The sequence below is a fragment of the Rattus rattus genome, chromosome 4 (assembly GCF_011064425.1).
Source record: "Rattus rattus isolate New Zealand chromosome 4, Rrattus_CSIRO_v1, whole genome shotgun sequence".
Classification (NCBI taxonomy): domain Eukaryota; kingdom Metazoa; phylum Chordata; class Mammalia; order Rodentia; family Muridae; genus Rattus; species Rattus rattus.
The window spans coordinates 85845768-85861969 of NC_046157.1; the positions used below are offsets into that span (position 1 = coordinate 85845768).

At 42.3% G+C, this 16202-nt stretch overlaps 1 protein-coding gene across 2 annotated transcripts in view; it reads right to left on the reverse strand.

Moving 5' to 3' along the window:
- Nucleotides 1-16202, reverse strand: part of Rcan2 (regulator of calcineurin 2) — a 217072-nt gene that overhangs the window by 18026 nt on the left and 182844 nt on the right. For both annotated transcript variants that reach the window (XM_032900686.1, XM_032900687.1), the window contains 2 exons: nucleotides 3611-3784; nucleotides 727-898 (listed from right to left, as the gene is read on the reverse strand). In XM_032900686.1, the coding sequence (XP_032756577.1) occupies nucleotides 727-898; nucleotides 3611-3784 (346 nt within the window). The remainder of the gene's footprint in view (nucleotides 1-726; nucleotides 899-3610; nucleotides 3785-16202) is intronic.

The window sequence follows — 16202 nt, forward strand, 5'->3', positions numbered from 1 at the left end:
TTACTGCTGGGTATAAAATCTGCAATAACACTAGAGAAGTACATAAAGAGGTCCATACAAGAATGGTAATGGTAGCTTTGATTATAATACAAAAACTTAGAAATAATCCAAATATCTATCCACAAAAAAGCATAAAAGTATGGCAGTAAATGCCTGTAACTGGAATGAACAATTAAGCTACACATATCAACGCTGGAACAATGTGACTGCATACATACTTATATGCAATATATATGTGTGTACACACACACACACAACACACACACACACACACAACTTCATGGACTTCTTGCAGGACTTGGAAGTCTTCGTTTTTATAAGAAGGATGTCACATATATTAGAGGATTCCATTATACATACTCATATCTGTGGTAATAATAAAACTGTCAAGATAGCAAGGTAGCCTCTTGCCAGCTGAGAGAGCATCTTCCTCTGCATATACACAGAGAAATTCCAACACTGGGTATCTATTTCTGCATCTAAGTCCTGCATTGCAAACCAGAATCAAAGTCTTCTTAGCAGAGGCTCCCGAGTTACTTTGCAGAAGGGGCAGAGCTGGGCATTGTGTCCTCATCCATCATCCTTCCCTCCCATTTTCCACAGGGAGCAAGGAATCCATTGAAATGCAGGTATGATGGGAAACCTATGCAGTCAAGCTTGTTAGTTTTACTTGGCAGTTCTAGGTTGCTGACTAATGGTTAGTTTGAAGAGGGGGCAAGCACTTACCTGGTCCTAGTTTGGCCACGGCATAAAGGAGGTCATAGTTGAGGACTGGTGTGGCATCGCTGATAGGCTTCCAGCCAACAGGAGGAGATGAAGGGGGTGAGATGAGGAACTGTTTGGCAGGCTGTGGGGGTGCCAAATGCAGTTTGTCTCCATCTGTCTCTGGGGTCTGGACCTTTCAAACAAGATAGTGAGACATGTGATTGTCCATGCTTGCAGCTGGGTAGGGCTTCAGTGAGGACCAGACTGTGGTGGCAATCACTCCTCACAATACATGGTGGACTGAACTCATTGTTTGACTTAGTCTTTAAAACAGCAGCTCCTGTCTTCTAATGAGTACCAGCGTTACCTAGAGGGCTTCTAGAGTGGGTTGCTGAGCCCTGCACTTCTTTGCGTGCACTTGTGAGTGTGTACATGTGGAAGCTAATGGTCAACTTCTGATGTCCTTCCTTAGGTGCCAACGCCTTGTTTTGTTTTGTTTTAACCTTGATCTCACCAATAAGTTTAGGCTAGATGGCCAGCAAGCCAGAGTGCTGCCTAAGACCATCAGAAGACACACATGGCCATATTATAATTCATAATAGTAGCAAAATTACAGTTATAATGTAGCAACAAAAATAATTTTGTGGTTTGGAGTCACCACATCATGAGGAATTGTATTAAAGGGGTGCAACATTAGGAAGGTTAAGAACAACGCCTTAACCTTCCCATTGCTCTAAGGAAAACTATGCATCCCTTAAATGAAGACTACCACTGAGGTTTCCTACTACCCCCTGACAGTTGGTCAAGCTGTGTCTACTTCTCTAAACTTACCTAACTCTTTTATGAGATTAGAACCATAGAACAAGTGAGCTTTTGTATCTAGCTTTCCATTGTGTTTTAAAGGCACATTATTTGGTGATGGATTATCAACATTTCTTTCTTTTTTTTTTTTTTTTTTTTTTTTTACAGTTTAGTAATATCCCTTTTTGGGGACATACTGTAGTCTCTTTATCCCTTTGTCTGTTAAACAACTTTAGGCACTTCTCACTGTTGTCCTTGTGAACAGGACTGTTATGAATATTCCTGCCAAAGTATTTGTTTGAGTTCCCTATTTTTAGTACCTAGAAGAGTATTTCTGTCACACAGTAACTCACTGTTATCTTTTAATGGGATCCTATCTGTCTGTCCGTCTATCTATCTACCTACCTATCATCTTATGTATCTATGCATCTATCATCTATCTGTCTGTCTATCTATCTATCTATCTATCTATGAATGTATATATGTATGTATGTATGTATGTATGTATGTATGTATGTATGTATGTATGTATGTCTCACGTATCTCTGTACCTACCTTACTGTACAGCTCAGGCTGGCCCCAGGTCTCCTGCTTCAGGCTCTAGAGTGCTGGGATTACAGGCATACACTATCACAACTGGTCCTGACGCAGGTTTTAATAAGCAATGATCTAAGAATGTCCTAGCTACATGAATTTGCACGAGATGAAGGATTTAGCAGTACTCTGTAGCTGACACAACTGGTTCTGAAGCAGGTTTTAATAAATGATGATCTAAGATTGTCCTAGCTACATGAATTTATAAGAGATGTAGGATTTTAGCAGGAGTCTGTGACTGAAGCCACATTTGAGAGGTGACTGTTCCCTAGTGATAGATAAAGCCTTGATGGAGAATGGATACTGACAACTAGTGCTATGGGCTTCACGAACATCTCTATGTGCTACCTAGCTCTGTTCAGAATAGTGAGCGTTTGGTTTTGCAAAACATAAAATTAATTTCATGGATTTGTAACTTTTTCATGAATATGTTTATCAAACCATTAAGCTTATCATTTAAATTTTACTCACAATTCTGTCAGGAGGGTTGGGAGTCAACTGTGGTGCGATCGGTTCTATTGCAGTTCCTAGCTGGAATTTATTGTGCCTTTACCAAAACCTAGGCACTGCTGCACACAGCTTTCCACGTCATCATCATGGCAGCTATATGGGTTGATAATGTCATCATTGCCATCTTATAGATGAGGACGCCAAGTCTCATTGAGGTTCTGTGACTTGTCCTAGTTAGAGTTTAGCTTGGCAGCTCTTAGAGCCTCTGTCCTAGGACACAGATACTGCTCAGTCTGGGACTCACTAGCTGTATCTAATTCTCTCCTTGTTTTATAAACATTAATTCAGAGATAAATGTATTTTGATCAGATTTGCATTCCTGTCCTCTCCTTGTGTTTTCATATCTACTGAGTCCAATTTGTGCTGACTTTAAAAGGACCATCCCCTGGAACATACTCAACCTACCAGAGATCACACCACCAAGGAAACATCCTCCCTCCCCTAACATTCACTAACTGTCTAAAGCCCCTCAATTGGAGGTGGGGACTTATGGTTCCCTTTTTCTCTCCATTCTAGAATGTTGACTGGCTTATCTTGGGCAGGTCTTAGACAGCCATTAAATTAATTTCTTAGTGAACTAACTGTAACAGCAAACCTATTCATGGGTGCATAGTATCTAGGGAGGCTAGAAGAGGGCATTGGATCCCCACGGGTTACAGACAATTATGAGACACCATATTAGTGCTAGGAATGGAACTCAAGTTCTCTAGAAGAGCAGCCAGCTCTCTTAACTGCATAACCATCTTTCCAGTTACATTTTAATTTAATTTATTTTTCAATTAACAATGACTTTTTTATTTATAATTTAAGTTTTATGTGCATGAATGTGTTGCATCTATACATATGTATATATGCACCATGTGTGTGTCTGACACCCTAAAGGGTCAGAGGAGGGCACCAGATGTTCGTGGACTACCAGGTGGGTGCTAGAAATTGCATCTGGTTCTTCTGAAAAAGCAACAAGTACCTGTTGAGCCAAAACAGCAGGGCGTAGACTTACCTGTGCAAAGTAGAGTTTCAGCTTCTTCCCTCTGAACTGGGTCTCATGAAGCTCTATCCGGGCACGGGCTGCAGATTTGGGGTGGCTGAAATTTATTCGAACCCGTCGGAAACTCTTAAACAGCTGGAACGTCACACATTCGTCATAGGTCCGGAACAGTCCCTCAAATTTTTCCTGATAAAAACAGAGAGAGAAATTCATTGGTCAGGAGTCTCACATGGTGTCACACGACAAAAGCAGGCAGCCTTGGTTGTTGAGAGAAGAAAGTTAACACAGAAGGCACAGTGGCCAGAAACAGAAGCTTCCTTAGCCTGGGTAGCCACGAGAAAGAAAAGTAGTTGCTATAGGACCTACAGCCAACTTTGTTTCAGCATTAACAAAAATAAACAAATCAACCTTTATTGTACCAAACCACTAAGATTTCCCTTTTTTCCTCCCTGCAGTAGAGCTAAGACTCTGATACAAAGCAATGATCTAAAATGCTTAATTCAATACACAATTTTATTTATAATGGAAAACATCTATTGCATGTTAAGTCAGTACAAGGCCTGGTCTCTCAGGTTTTAGGAGGCTACACCGATGGGGCTTATTTAACTCTTACATATGGCTGTCTAAAAGTTTAATATGGCAATACAACACAGTCACACATAAGAGAATGCCCAGAGGGATCAAAAAAGTAATAAAAGGAAATTCAGAGAACTAAATGTGTGTCTATGTATTTAACACTATCTACAGAGTTCTTCTTAGTCTTAAAGAACTTACAAGTAGAAAACTGGTGTATATTAAGCACTGTACATTTTTAATGGTGAAATGGGTCTTAAGAGAAAAATGTCTACCATTAAAAAAGCTCCTGAGTTTTAAATTCCAACAGTCAACAGTATTTTGTCAAAATGCATGAACATTAGATTCTACAAGATTCATAGAATTGCATGTGTGTGCTTTAAGTATTCCTGTGCCTTATGCACAGGTTGGGGCCAGCAGTTGTTGCCCAGTGTTGTTCCCAATCTCTTTCCACCTTGGTTTTTGAGGTACAATCTCCCAGTGAACCAGAGGTCATCATTTTAGTTAGACTGGCTGGGTTATGAACTCCAGAATTGACCTTTTCCAGTCCCTTTCCCAGCACTGGGGTTCCACCTGCATCGTCCTTGCTTTTAACTGGAACCTTACTTATTGAGCCATCTCTCCAGCTTCGGGCTCATAGAATTTTAACCTCAAGTTGACCTAGTGGATGGTGAATTTAACCTTTCCCTCCTCACTCTCATCATTTTACAAATTAATATTCCCAGCTCATTTGGTAAGTTAAGATCAGTCAAAGCCCCTGGGGTCCCAGCTTCAGAGGTGCTTTTGAACTATGTGAATAATCAGACTACAAGGAAGAAAGGAAGAAGGTTGTTAGTGTAAGTAAAGGCAGGATGAATATAAAATGGCCCCGAGGCTAACACTGTAACCGCAGGAAAGAGGATGGCGTGGGGTTTGGAACTCATGAGTCCTGCAGCCTTTTAGGACAGACCTCTGTGGTCGGGGAAGAGCTTTCTGTCTCTCTGGCATCCAGAAGAATTTGTCCTAGCCTTTTATGTACACGCCCATGGTCCTTCCAAACATAGAACAGCCCAGGCTGAACCCACCATAGCTCTTCATGCTTATCTCCCATGCCTGTCCACTCTTTCTCTTGTATATGTCATTTTATCCCGACAACCCAAAGCTCTGGGCTTGTTTGCTTCCTTATATTTATAGACATTTGATAGATTCTTTCTCCCTCTTTCCCATCTTTGTTCTTTTCTCTCTCCCTAACAGTAGCAAACCAAGCATCTTCCCTTGCCATAAGCACAATAATGGGTTTTCTCCATCATCTCTCAAGTCTTGGGGCAAACCAGCCCCACAGCCTGGTCTCTAGTAACCACTGTAAGGCGTTCCTTAAGGAATCCTTTCTCCCAGTCCTGTGCCTTTCCAGATAGGAGTTCTGATAGTTAGCACCCTTACCCTTTGCACAGTAGGAGTGCTCTGAGTTGGCCAAAACTTAGCCAATGGTTTGACTAGTTATGAGCATCCTCAGGAATGGGAGAGTTTAGGATGATAAAAACTCATTATTCATTTAGCATGTATTTTAGGAGCAAATTCTTGAGTTCTCTCTGGGTCACCTATTTTTTCAGTTGATAGGTTCTCTCTCCCCCATCTCACCAAGGCCTAAGAACAAGCAACTGAGTAGTAGAGGGTAGGTCCCTCAGTGAATATCCATTTTTCATATTACTATCATTTTTTAAAATATGATGCTTATCAGTTTGAGCTGCCAACCATAAGTGCTCGTGTTAGAGGAAAACAGTCAAGAGTTGGGCCAAGGGCTCTAGCAAATGGCCCTATGTGTGTGCTCCATGTTTTCAACAGCCAACCAGCAGCACTAGCTGTCTACTGATCGTCAATAGTCACTTCCACACCATGGTTGCCTGGCCTCATCTTCTAACATATGTCATTCCTGTTGCTGTGAGAAAATATCCTGCCAAAAAGCTAGGGAAACAGAGAACGAAATGGTTTATTTAGAGTATAACTCCAAGTTACGGTCCATCCTTGTTGGGAAGATTAAAGTGGGTACCCAAGAAGCTACTCACACACGTCCACTCTCCCAAAGAGAGAGAAACAAATGCATCCTTGATTATCCATTGTTCTTGAGCTAGTGTTTACTCTTACATAGTACATGGCCTAGCCTAGAGAATGGAGTCACAAAAGGAGCTCCTGATACCCATACTTGGAGTTCCAGTTTAGTGCTCAGGGGCCAGGGTTTTCACTGGACCATATAGGGCTTCATACCTAGGGTGTTGATAATAAACATCTGCTGTGTGCTTCTATATGTTTTCAGGAGCTTGCAGTGAGGGTGAGTGAGATCTGGCCAAAAATGAAAAGGTTTCCATAAGTGACATTATAAATATTCATATTTTGAGGCAGTAAATGGGATAAAAGACAATTTGACTAGAGGAAGACACAACACATCTAGCCCTTCAATGTACTTATAGACAAAACAACTACATAGGAAGATCAGCCACAGGGGTCTTCCACCTCCACCATAGCAAATCTATTACTGTGTTGATCCCCAGTGCCAGCTAAGCACACAGTTAAATGTTGTGGTTCTCACCGGACAGTTTTCTTCACTGTGGAATCCCTCAGATTTGGCTGTGAGATCTCCCTGTAGCCTCTACGTTGTTCCATCATGGCTGTCTCTACTATTTGGTCTTAGGATACTGAACTCTCAGAAATTGCTAGAGAGTCAAAGGAGTGAGCTTTTATAGTGTTGGTTTTCACTCTTAACATTGATCATACAAGACATAAAACGGAAGTTGGGAAATATTTACTTATGACTTCATTTCAAAGCAACAGTAATAAAGCCTTCTGTATGTCATAAACCCTATTATGGGAAATTTCTGTTTTCTGAAAGATGACGAGATATGGTCAGAAGGTTGTCATTGCTTTCCAGGTTTGCAAGTCATTTCACTTTTAATTTTCCATCTACTCCCAGTACACTATGCTTCTGTGACTCGACAGTATGTAGTAATAAGCAGTGGGGAAGGTGTACATGGTACGAATAACCTCCCAGGAATGTGGCTGTTCTTCCTTGATGCTACAAGGCTCGACAAATAGTCGCTTCTGAAGGTTGTTGCAGCTCAGACTCTGAAGCCACAAATAAACACCGCTTTAACTATGTTAAGGCTCATGGGTCTAACTTTGTCCTTTCAGCAGAGTTTATTTTTAACCCCTGTATGATTTTATAATAGTGGTTACTGTCATGTAAAACAACTCCCCTAAGTCATATGGCCTTACAGAATGATGAGTGTAGTCATACAATTTTAAAATGACAACCAAGAATATGGATTACCAGAAAGTCTAGTGGATACAATTTTTCCAAAATAAATCTGGGCTTTAAAGCTTGTGGTTTATCATTGGTAACACACATAGCAGGTATTTTTTTTAAATGGTGTGGTGGGGGAGGTGGGAATGGGTACGTGTCAGAAAAGGGCATTGCATCCCTTGGAGCTGGTGTTACAGCTGGTAAACTACATGAAGTGGGCAGTAGGAACCAAACTGGGGAGCTACATGAAGTGGGTAGTAGGAATCAAATTAGAGCCCCTTGTAAAAGCTGTACAAGCTCTGAGCCCTGTCTTCAGTCCCAGGAAGGTTTTCCTTTTTGTAAATGAGCGTGTTGCCGTGTAATGGGCTTCACAACAGTACTCATAAACATCCCTTATACTGTGCTCTTTTTTATCCTTCCCACACTGCTTCGCTCAACCCTCTCCTCCTTTCTCGACAATGTCTTCCTCTCCAACAAACGGTCCCCTCTTCTGCTCATTATCACATGTCCTTCATCACTTGGAGAATGTAGGATTTTAAGTTTTCTATCTTTTGATGGATTCGGCGTTTTTAAGTGCAGGCTGGGAACTTAGCTTGTCAGTTGAGGGATCATGATGCAAGTTTTCATTTTTTCCTTTTTCTAGTCTCTACAGGGAAGTCGGAAGTTTTCTTCATCGATAAAAGAAATGGGCAGACTTCATGTCCCAGGTCTACTTTGAGAAAAGGAAGTCTTTGGAAAGAGCTCTAAGTCCCTTTCATAAGGACCCAGGAGAAACATGATAAATAAAAATGATAAATAAAAATCCCAAACTGTAAAAGAAGCCTCACTTTCTAACACCACTGTTTCCCCATGAACACCTCTCAGCACAGAACATTACCCAGCATGCACCATTCTGCTCTGCTCTCCCCAGCATGGCCTCACAGCATTGCCGTGTGAGGTAACTGCAGGTTGTTTTGTTCAGAGAGTCTCCATCTCCCTGATTCTACTGAGGTGTTACATGTTCAAAACCAGGAAAATAAACAGAAAAACCAGAAACAAGGACAAAACAAAAGATGAAAACAGATTTCCCCAAATCCCAAGCCAGAATAATATATAGGAGTGACAATGGTCTTTTGACCAGAGATGAGATCAAACATTTACAACTTAGGAAATCCCTCATTAATCAAAATAATATAAATGTTGGTATGAAAGTTATCATAAAGAATTAGAATAAAAACTTATAGTTTCTGCAACTCTTAGGAAAATATGAAAACATGTGACCCCGGTGGTCAGTGTAAGGAAAAAAGCTTCGTTCCCTTCTAGAAGTATGCCCAAGATGGTGTGTAGGGTGGCATCATGCACAGAGGCCCAGAGTCTAGGGTTACAGCCCAGCTAAGCTAAATGCGAGTGTCTGTGACCAAAAAATATAGAGACACCTACTTGCTACTCTCTACTCTTAGCTACTGCACTTCTAATCATTAAACTGTGTGTTCCTCATGAATTCTCCACTGGGTGCTGCACAATTTATAGTACCATCCACCTGGAGACAGTGTCAGGCCACTGGTGAGGGTTCTGTAAGACTGTGCCCAGTGTAAATGCCAATCACAAGATAAAGGTTATTATGTGCTTCTGATGAAATACTTACAACCAGTTGGTTCCCACAAAGTTTCCCTCACCATAGTTACATTTATCCATTCATTAAAAAGGAGCCAACTTAGCAACAGCCACATAGTGGAAAGCACATAGCAAGTGTGTAAGAAGCCACACACACACACACCTTCCACACTCCTAGACACACCACCCTCCCAGTAATTCCACAAGAGGCTTCCTGAACTCTGACCTTTTGGGTTTGCATGGAGGCCTCCTTACATGGACACAGTTCACCACTGGCTGTTGGTGATGAACTCTACCTGTCTCTTCCTCTGGGAATTTACCCACCTTCTAATCAGAGTTTGCCTTGACAGGAAACTCTCACCTGAGACTGACAAGGGTCCCCATCTTTTCCATTAGCACACCAGAAGACACATCATTTCTGGCCACTTAAAGGGTGCTGGAACTTTGTGAACCAGGGATAAAGATACATGAATATACTTTCCTTCTCGTGGTCACAGTGTCAGTCTTTTAGCTGACTTGGTCATCTCCCTAGAAGGTTTAATCACCAGGATGAGAGCAAAGAAATTTGACCCTCCCATCATGAAATCAGTTCAACCAGTCTTGTTACTGACGATTAGTAATAGAATTTCAGCCAATGACATACAGTTTATATTGCTTAGCATATCCCCTCCTTGCCTGAGCCTGTTTGCTTGGAACCTAGTTCATGGCTATCTAATAAGGAGTAGAGAGTCAGATAACTAAATGAATACAGAAATCTGTAGATGCTATTGTGTGCCTAGAGAGCCTCTTGGTTCAAACTCCACAAGGTGATGGGCTACTTAATCTCTGGGTAGGATTCTCTCATCCCGTTAATCCAAGTTATTCTGGTGCGTCACACTGGTCCGATCCAGCCAGCCCCAGGTATGTGGTTCTTGGTTGTACCAAGCGATCATCTACTTGTAAATATCTTGGAGCTTTGAGATTAGCTCAAGTGCACTGGCTGGTTTTTGTCAACTTCATCCAGACTACAGTCCTTTGGGAAGAAGAAACCTTAATTAGGACGGGACTGCAGGCATGTATGTCTATGGAGCATTTTCTTGATTAGTGATTAATACAACAGGACCCAGCCCATTGTGAACAGTGCTACTCTTGTGCAGCTGCTTCTGGAAGGGATAAGAAAACTAGTTGATGATAAGCCTTGGGAGCAAGACAGTAAGCAGCATCCATCCATAGTCCCTGCTTCAGTTCCTGTCTCTGTGCCTTTGTGCTTTGAATTCCTGCCCTGACTTTTCATGATGGACTATGCCCCAGAATGGATAAGCCAAACAAATCCCTTGCTCCCCAAGTTTCTAATGGTCATGGTTTTTAACACAGCAATAGAAGGCTAACCAGAACTCTTACCTCACCAAAGGCATGTCTGAGCTCATAGGAGCAACAGAGAAGTAGTCATCTACAGGATGATGAAAAGGGTAGGCTAGACAAGCCCTCTGAGAACAGACGGGAACGCTGACCTCTGCTAATCAGCTCATTGGGCCTGGGTTCACGGTCATCTATTCCAAACAAAGGAAGTGTCTAGCTGCCCTCTTATAGTCAGAACATGCTGGGTCACAGTATTGATGGTCAACTCACTTGAGACATTTCTCAAGAGCCAATGAAAGCTTTGTCCTCTCCTGAGGCATCTATTCTTTCTCTTCTCTTCTTTGTGTGAGTTCATCTGTGGCGAGCATCAATCTGGTCAGATGTAGGCTTCAACTATGCTCATGGAATTGGAGATGGAATTGGATTTTATAGTCAAGTGTTGATTTACCTACTACGTATAGGCAACTTAAAGCTATATACAGATGTGTAAAGAGCACAGTGTTTGGAACAAAGGAAATATCTGGCTGCCCTCTTGTAGTCAGAACATGCTGGGTCACAATACTGATGGTTGCCTCACTCAGGACCTACTTCAAATCCTGGTCCCAATCTACCTTGACACACTGATATCTCCATTATCTTATCTGTAAATGGAAACCATGGCAGCATCCATCTCTCGGACATGTCCTTAGTATGATGTAAATCAATACAATTAAGGTATTTGAAGTATGAGTGCAGCATGTGAGTTATTATTAATCTCATATTAGAAGGTAGAAGATATTTTATTTCTATGTCTATGTGCTCGTATAAATATCGCTGTCTATATTCAGTTCAATTTTTGCCCATGTCTCTGTCTGTATCCACCAGTGCCTCTGCCCATAATCAGTTAAGACTATAAAGAGCAAATAGGAATGTTTACATGGATCATATAAAATTAACTATAAATGCACCACCCTGATTTTATTTGTGGTCATGTGCTTAAAATGCAAAGCCCACGTGTCTTAGTTAGGGTTTTTGTTGTTGCAACAAAGTATTATGACCAAAAAGCAAGTTGGGAAGAAAAGGGTTTATTTCACTTATACTTCCCTATTATTGAAGGAAGTCAGGACAGGAACTCAAACAGTGCAGAAACCTGGAGGCAGGAGTTTATGCAGAAGCCAGGGCTTGCTCTTACAGAACTCAAAACCACCAGTCTAGGGATGTCACCCTCCACCGTTGAACATTAATTGAGAAGATGCCTTACAGCTGGATCTCAGGAAGGCATCTCCTCAACTGAGGCTCCTTCCTCCCTGATGACTCTAGTTTGTGTCAAGTTGGCATACAAAACCAGCGAGTACACCCAGTTAGTCCCGGACATTTCTTTCTTTTCTGAAGAGCTTCACAAGTGTTAGGAAAGTGCTTGCTGAGTGAAACCTGACTTTGATTCCCAAACCATAATATCAAAAACAAATCGTGGTGATGTGTATTTGTTATACCAGAGTTGAAATGGCAGAGACAGGAGGATCCCTCGGGCTCACTGGCCAGCCAGCCTAAATTACCTGGCAAGTTCAATGCAGACAATATGATGAATGATGCCTCAGGCATGACACCCAAGGTGATACCCCGTATCCCATTGTGTCCCATGTAGATGCTATGAGATAGCCCACAAGTACCTTAAATAAATGGTTCTAAAGCCAAGTTAGAAATCGCTGTTTATCTGTCTCTGCAAACATGCCCCCATCTTCCCAGTTGCTTAAACCAGGAGCTAAATGTCCTGGCCCTTCCTCTTCCTCACTGACGTTAAGCACTCAACAACCCCTGAATTCTCTGGATTCATCGTTCTTCAGCTATCACTCCCCCTATCCTGTCTTCATGTTACCACTGATTTCTGAGCTTCCAGAAGCTAGCCCTGTGACTGTTCTAGGCATGCTTATTATTTGAAAAGCAACCTGGAAAGTTCACTGTCAGAGAGGACTTTCAAAAAGAAAATCTCAAGCATGGCCCTTCCTTTATAATCTGTTAAGGCTCCCGATAGTTTTCAAAACAAAGTGCAGCTGAAGATTCAAGGCCATTTAGAAGACGGTTGGCACTTACCCTACTAACCTCATACCCCACCCCTGCCCCATCCTGGTCCCTTGATTCTAGGCAAACTTAAAGTTCCCAAAGGAAGGTTGTTCTCTCTCCAGGCTTTCTTTCACTTCTGTTCACTTCTCTCCGGGACATGCTATTTTGTTTTAGGTAGAGAAATGAGTGAGTTAATGCTGGAAGAATAGCCTTCCGGCCCACCCACCACCCATTGGAGTGTTTGTTCTACTCATTGATAGAGTCAGATCCTCTACATGCATTAGCCAAGTGACTTAGGATCCTTTGTATAAAGATGCTGTGGGGAAAGCATGATTGAATCTGACACATCCGTAATCACATTCCCTTCCTCTGTCCAGGTTTAATTTCTACTTCCTTAGAGCCTTTCAAACACTCAGAATCTCTCGTCAGTGACTGTGTCATTATGGCTGTGTGTCTGTTGGGGTTGCTGTTAAGAAAGAGTGCAGAGAAGTTTAGAACAGAGGCTGAAGGAACACCCATTCAGAGCCTGCCCCACATGTGGCCCATATACATTTACAGTCACCAAACTAGATAAGATGGATGAAGCAAAGAAGTGCAGGCCGGACAGGAACCGGATGTAGATCTCTCTTGAGAGACACAGCCAGAATACGGCAAATACATAGGCGAATGCCAGCAGCAAACCACTGAACTGAGAACGGGACCCCCGTTGAAGGAATCAGAGAAAGGACTGAAAGAGCTTGAAGGAGCTCGAGACCCCTTATGAACAACAATGCCGAGCAACCAGGGACTAAGCCACTACCTAAAGACTATACATGGACTGACCCTGGACTCTGACCTCATAGGTAGCAATGATTGGCCTAGTAAGAGCACCAGTGGAAGGGGAAGCCCTTGGTCCTGCCAAGACTGAACCCCCAGTGAACATGATTGTTGGAGGAAGGGGACACCCATAGAGAAGGGGAGGGGGAGGGGTTAGGGGGATGTTTGCTTGGAAACCAGGAAAGGTAATAACAATTGAAATGTAAATAAAATATAACCAATTTAATAAAGATGGAGAAAAGAAAAAAAGAAAGAGTGCAGAGAATAGGTGGTAAATAGAATATGTGTTTAATCTGATGCATGCAAATGAGATTGTGACTTTAAGGGAGGGCACCATGATCAAAAGACTTACATATTCATATTAACTTGATCGTTTTCTAAACGGTATTTTCTAACTGATTTTCCATGAGACTGAAATGGCATTTGTATCATCTTAAGAGACAGGTATGAGGATTTTAAAAGAATGGCTCAATTGTTAAAACTAAAATTAAAGCACAAACTTTACGTTTCCCATTGTTTTTCTGCTGCTTTCTTTCCTCCTCTCCATTTCTGAGGGGTTCTAAGCCTCACACCCCCAGTGCCCTGTTAGACGGTCACAGGTATAGAACTGAAGAACACGGACGCGGAGGAGAACTGAGCACAGGCTACTAGCCGGGGCCTGCCTGAGTCTCAGGTTTATTTTCATGGCAAGAAGCTTCTGGAAGAGACTTCGTTTGCTTTCGAAACTGCAGGTCAAGGGCCTACTGATGCTTTCCAGCTTGCAGGCTCATTTTGGGAAATCCATCTCCCAGGGACACCGAGTGACGATGTAATTAGAAGGTAGGGAAAGAGGGACTGGAGAGATGGCTCAGTGGTTAAAGGAGCTTGTGGCTCTCGCAGAGGACTTGGGCTTGGGTTCCCAGCACCTATATCAGGCTACTCACAACCAACTGTAACTCCAGCTCTAGGAGATCTTGCCTCTACAGCCACATTTATGAACACACACACACACACACACACACACACACACACACACATTTACTTTAAAAAAAAAAAAAAGCAGAAATGGAATTCGATAAAGGCAGTGTTCCAGATTCTCAAGGAGGAAAGGCCTGCTTTCTGATTGGTCTTTCAATAATTGATGAGCACATGGTTAGGAAGTGTTATGTTAAATTAAAAGGCTAAATTCTAAATAAGTTCCCTAGCACGTCCTTTTGAAGATGGGCAATTTGAAGTTTAATCCGTTCATTTCCCTACTTGGCATCCGATCAAAGCAAGGCTGCAAATACAGTGTCGAATCCTTTTACTTACTTCTTGCCGTGAAATCGAAGTGGCCTTGGCGTTCCTTAAAGAGGCAGGCTCGAGCGGCTTTTATGATGCAATCGTTAAAATCTAACTGTGCAGTTTTTCTCTTGTTTCTTTTCTTGTTTCTCTATCAGTTCTGCCCCTCCTCCCATTTCTCACTCAGCCTCTGTTTGTTCTTCCTGATCAGAAGACAGGATGGGCTTGAATGGTAAAATTGCATGCAACCTTCTCTCATTCTATTTTCTTGATATTCAAAATAAAAAAAACTCAATTGCTTCAATCCCTCACCCCCACCCCCACTCCCACCCCCAGGATACAAGGAACCCAAACAAAAGCCTTTGCAAACTGAAGCAAGAGAGTCAACACCACCTAAGGCTGAACCTGCGTGACAAAACCAACTATGGCCACAGCTCAGTGTTAGAACACCATTGTCTACAGTGACTAAATTTCTAATTGGGAATTCATAGGCCAGCAATTATATGCAGCTCAGGCTTGAGTATGGTTCTGTCCTCTCTAATCCCCACCTCCATATACGCTCATTTCTACCTACAGTGAACTCCTGAGACAGTTAAAGAAACGGAGGGGGTTGGAGTAGAATGAATACGTTCTCTAAGTGGGGCAGCCTTAGAACAGACTGGAAATTCATCAAAGAGAATCCGGCTCCCAGCCTTGTAGATTGAACTCCCAGGCTAGCCCACTGATGGCAGAGGGAAACAGGGTCTGACACAGCGTTCATCTCCTTGCTTACAGCTCGTCCAAAAGGATGGACACAGCTTGTGTCCTCAGTCACTTTTGCTGGTGTCTCGCAAGGGACGCTCATGTAGTCCCAGGAGAAATGGCAGGAAATCAGAAAGAAGCTTCATCTGTTAAAGGAAAGAGAGCTGAAATGTTGTCTATCTGTGAGATAGATGGCTCCCATTGTAGTTCTAATTTCAGTTCCTTGAGAACCTCTGTACTCCTTTTTGTAGGAGTTGGACTAGCTTCTCCCTTACCAGTAGCTTCTAAGGGTTATAAACATCATTAAATGGTCAAAAAAAATCACATAAATATGTAAGTGACATAAAAAAATGAGAGTTTTACATGGGCAGTTCATACCAGAAGCAGCTAAACCTGGTATTAGGGCAATGAAGCTGTATTTCTCCCTCAATATGCATGTGGTACACATATGTGTTTCATGTTTCTTTCATGTATTTGATTTAGGGCTTAGACCCTTGCCAGTCAAGTAAGATGACTTTGAAAGAGTCAGAGTTGGGGTCAATCTAAGGCCAGTGGAAAACTTCTACCACAAACCTCCGAGCACAAAGACCCCTCCCTTTCAGGGTGTAGAGTTAGTTTAGTTCCTGGAACAACTGCAAGCCAACTGTCAGACAAAGCCACCTGTGACTCCCCAACTGACCCCCCTTGGAAAGTCCCGGACAGTCCACTGACCATGAGTCAGTTTGAGTGTCGCTTTGCCCCACCAGTAGTCCCCTGCCTAGTTACGATTGTTCAAATTCTGCCCTTATTGTTTGAAATCTGCCTCTATCAAAGGTACATAACTCCCTGCTAGAGTCTGCTTGGGGTCGTCTCTCTCCTGAAATGAGAACTAGAAAGTTCCTCTTGCTTTTGCATCGATCGCTGCCTCCATGAGTCTCAATCAAGGAGTCCTGGAAGAGGTTTGATTCAAACCTCACAATTTTTACATGG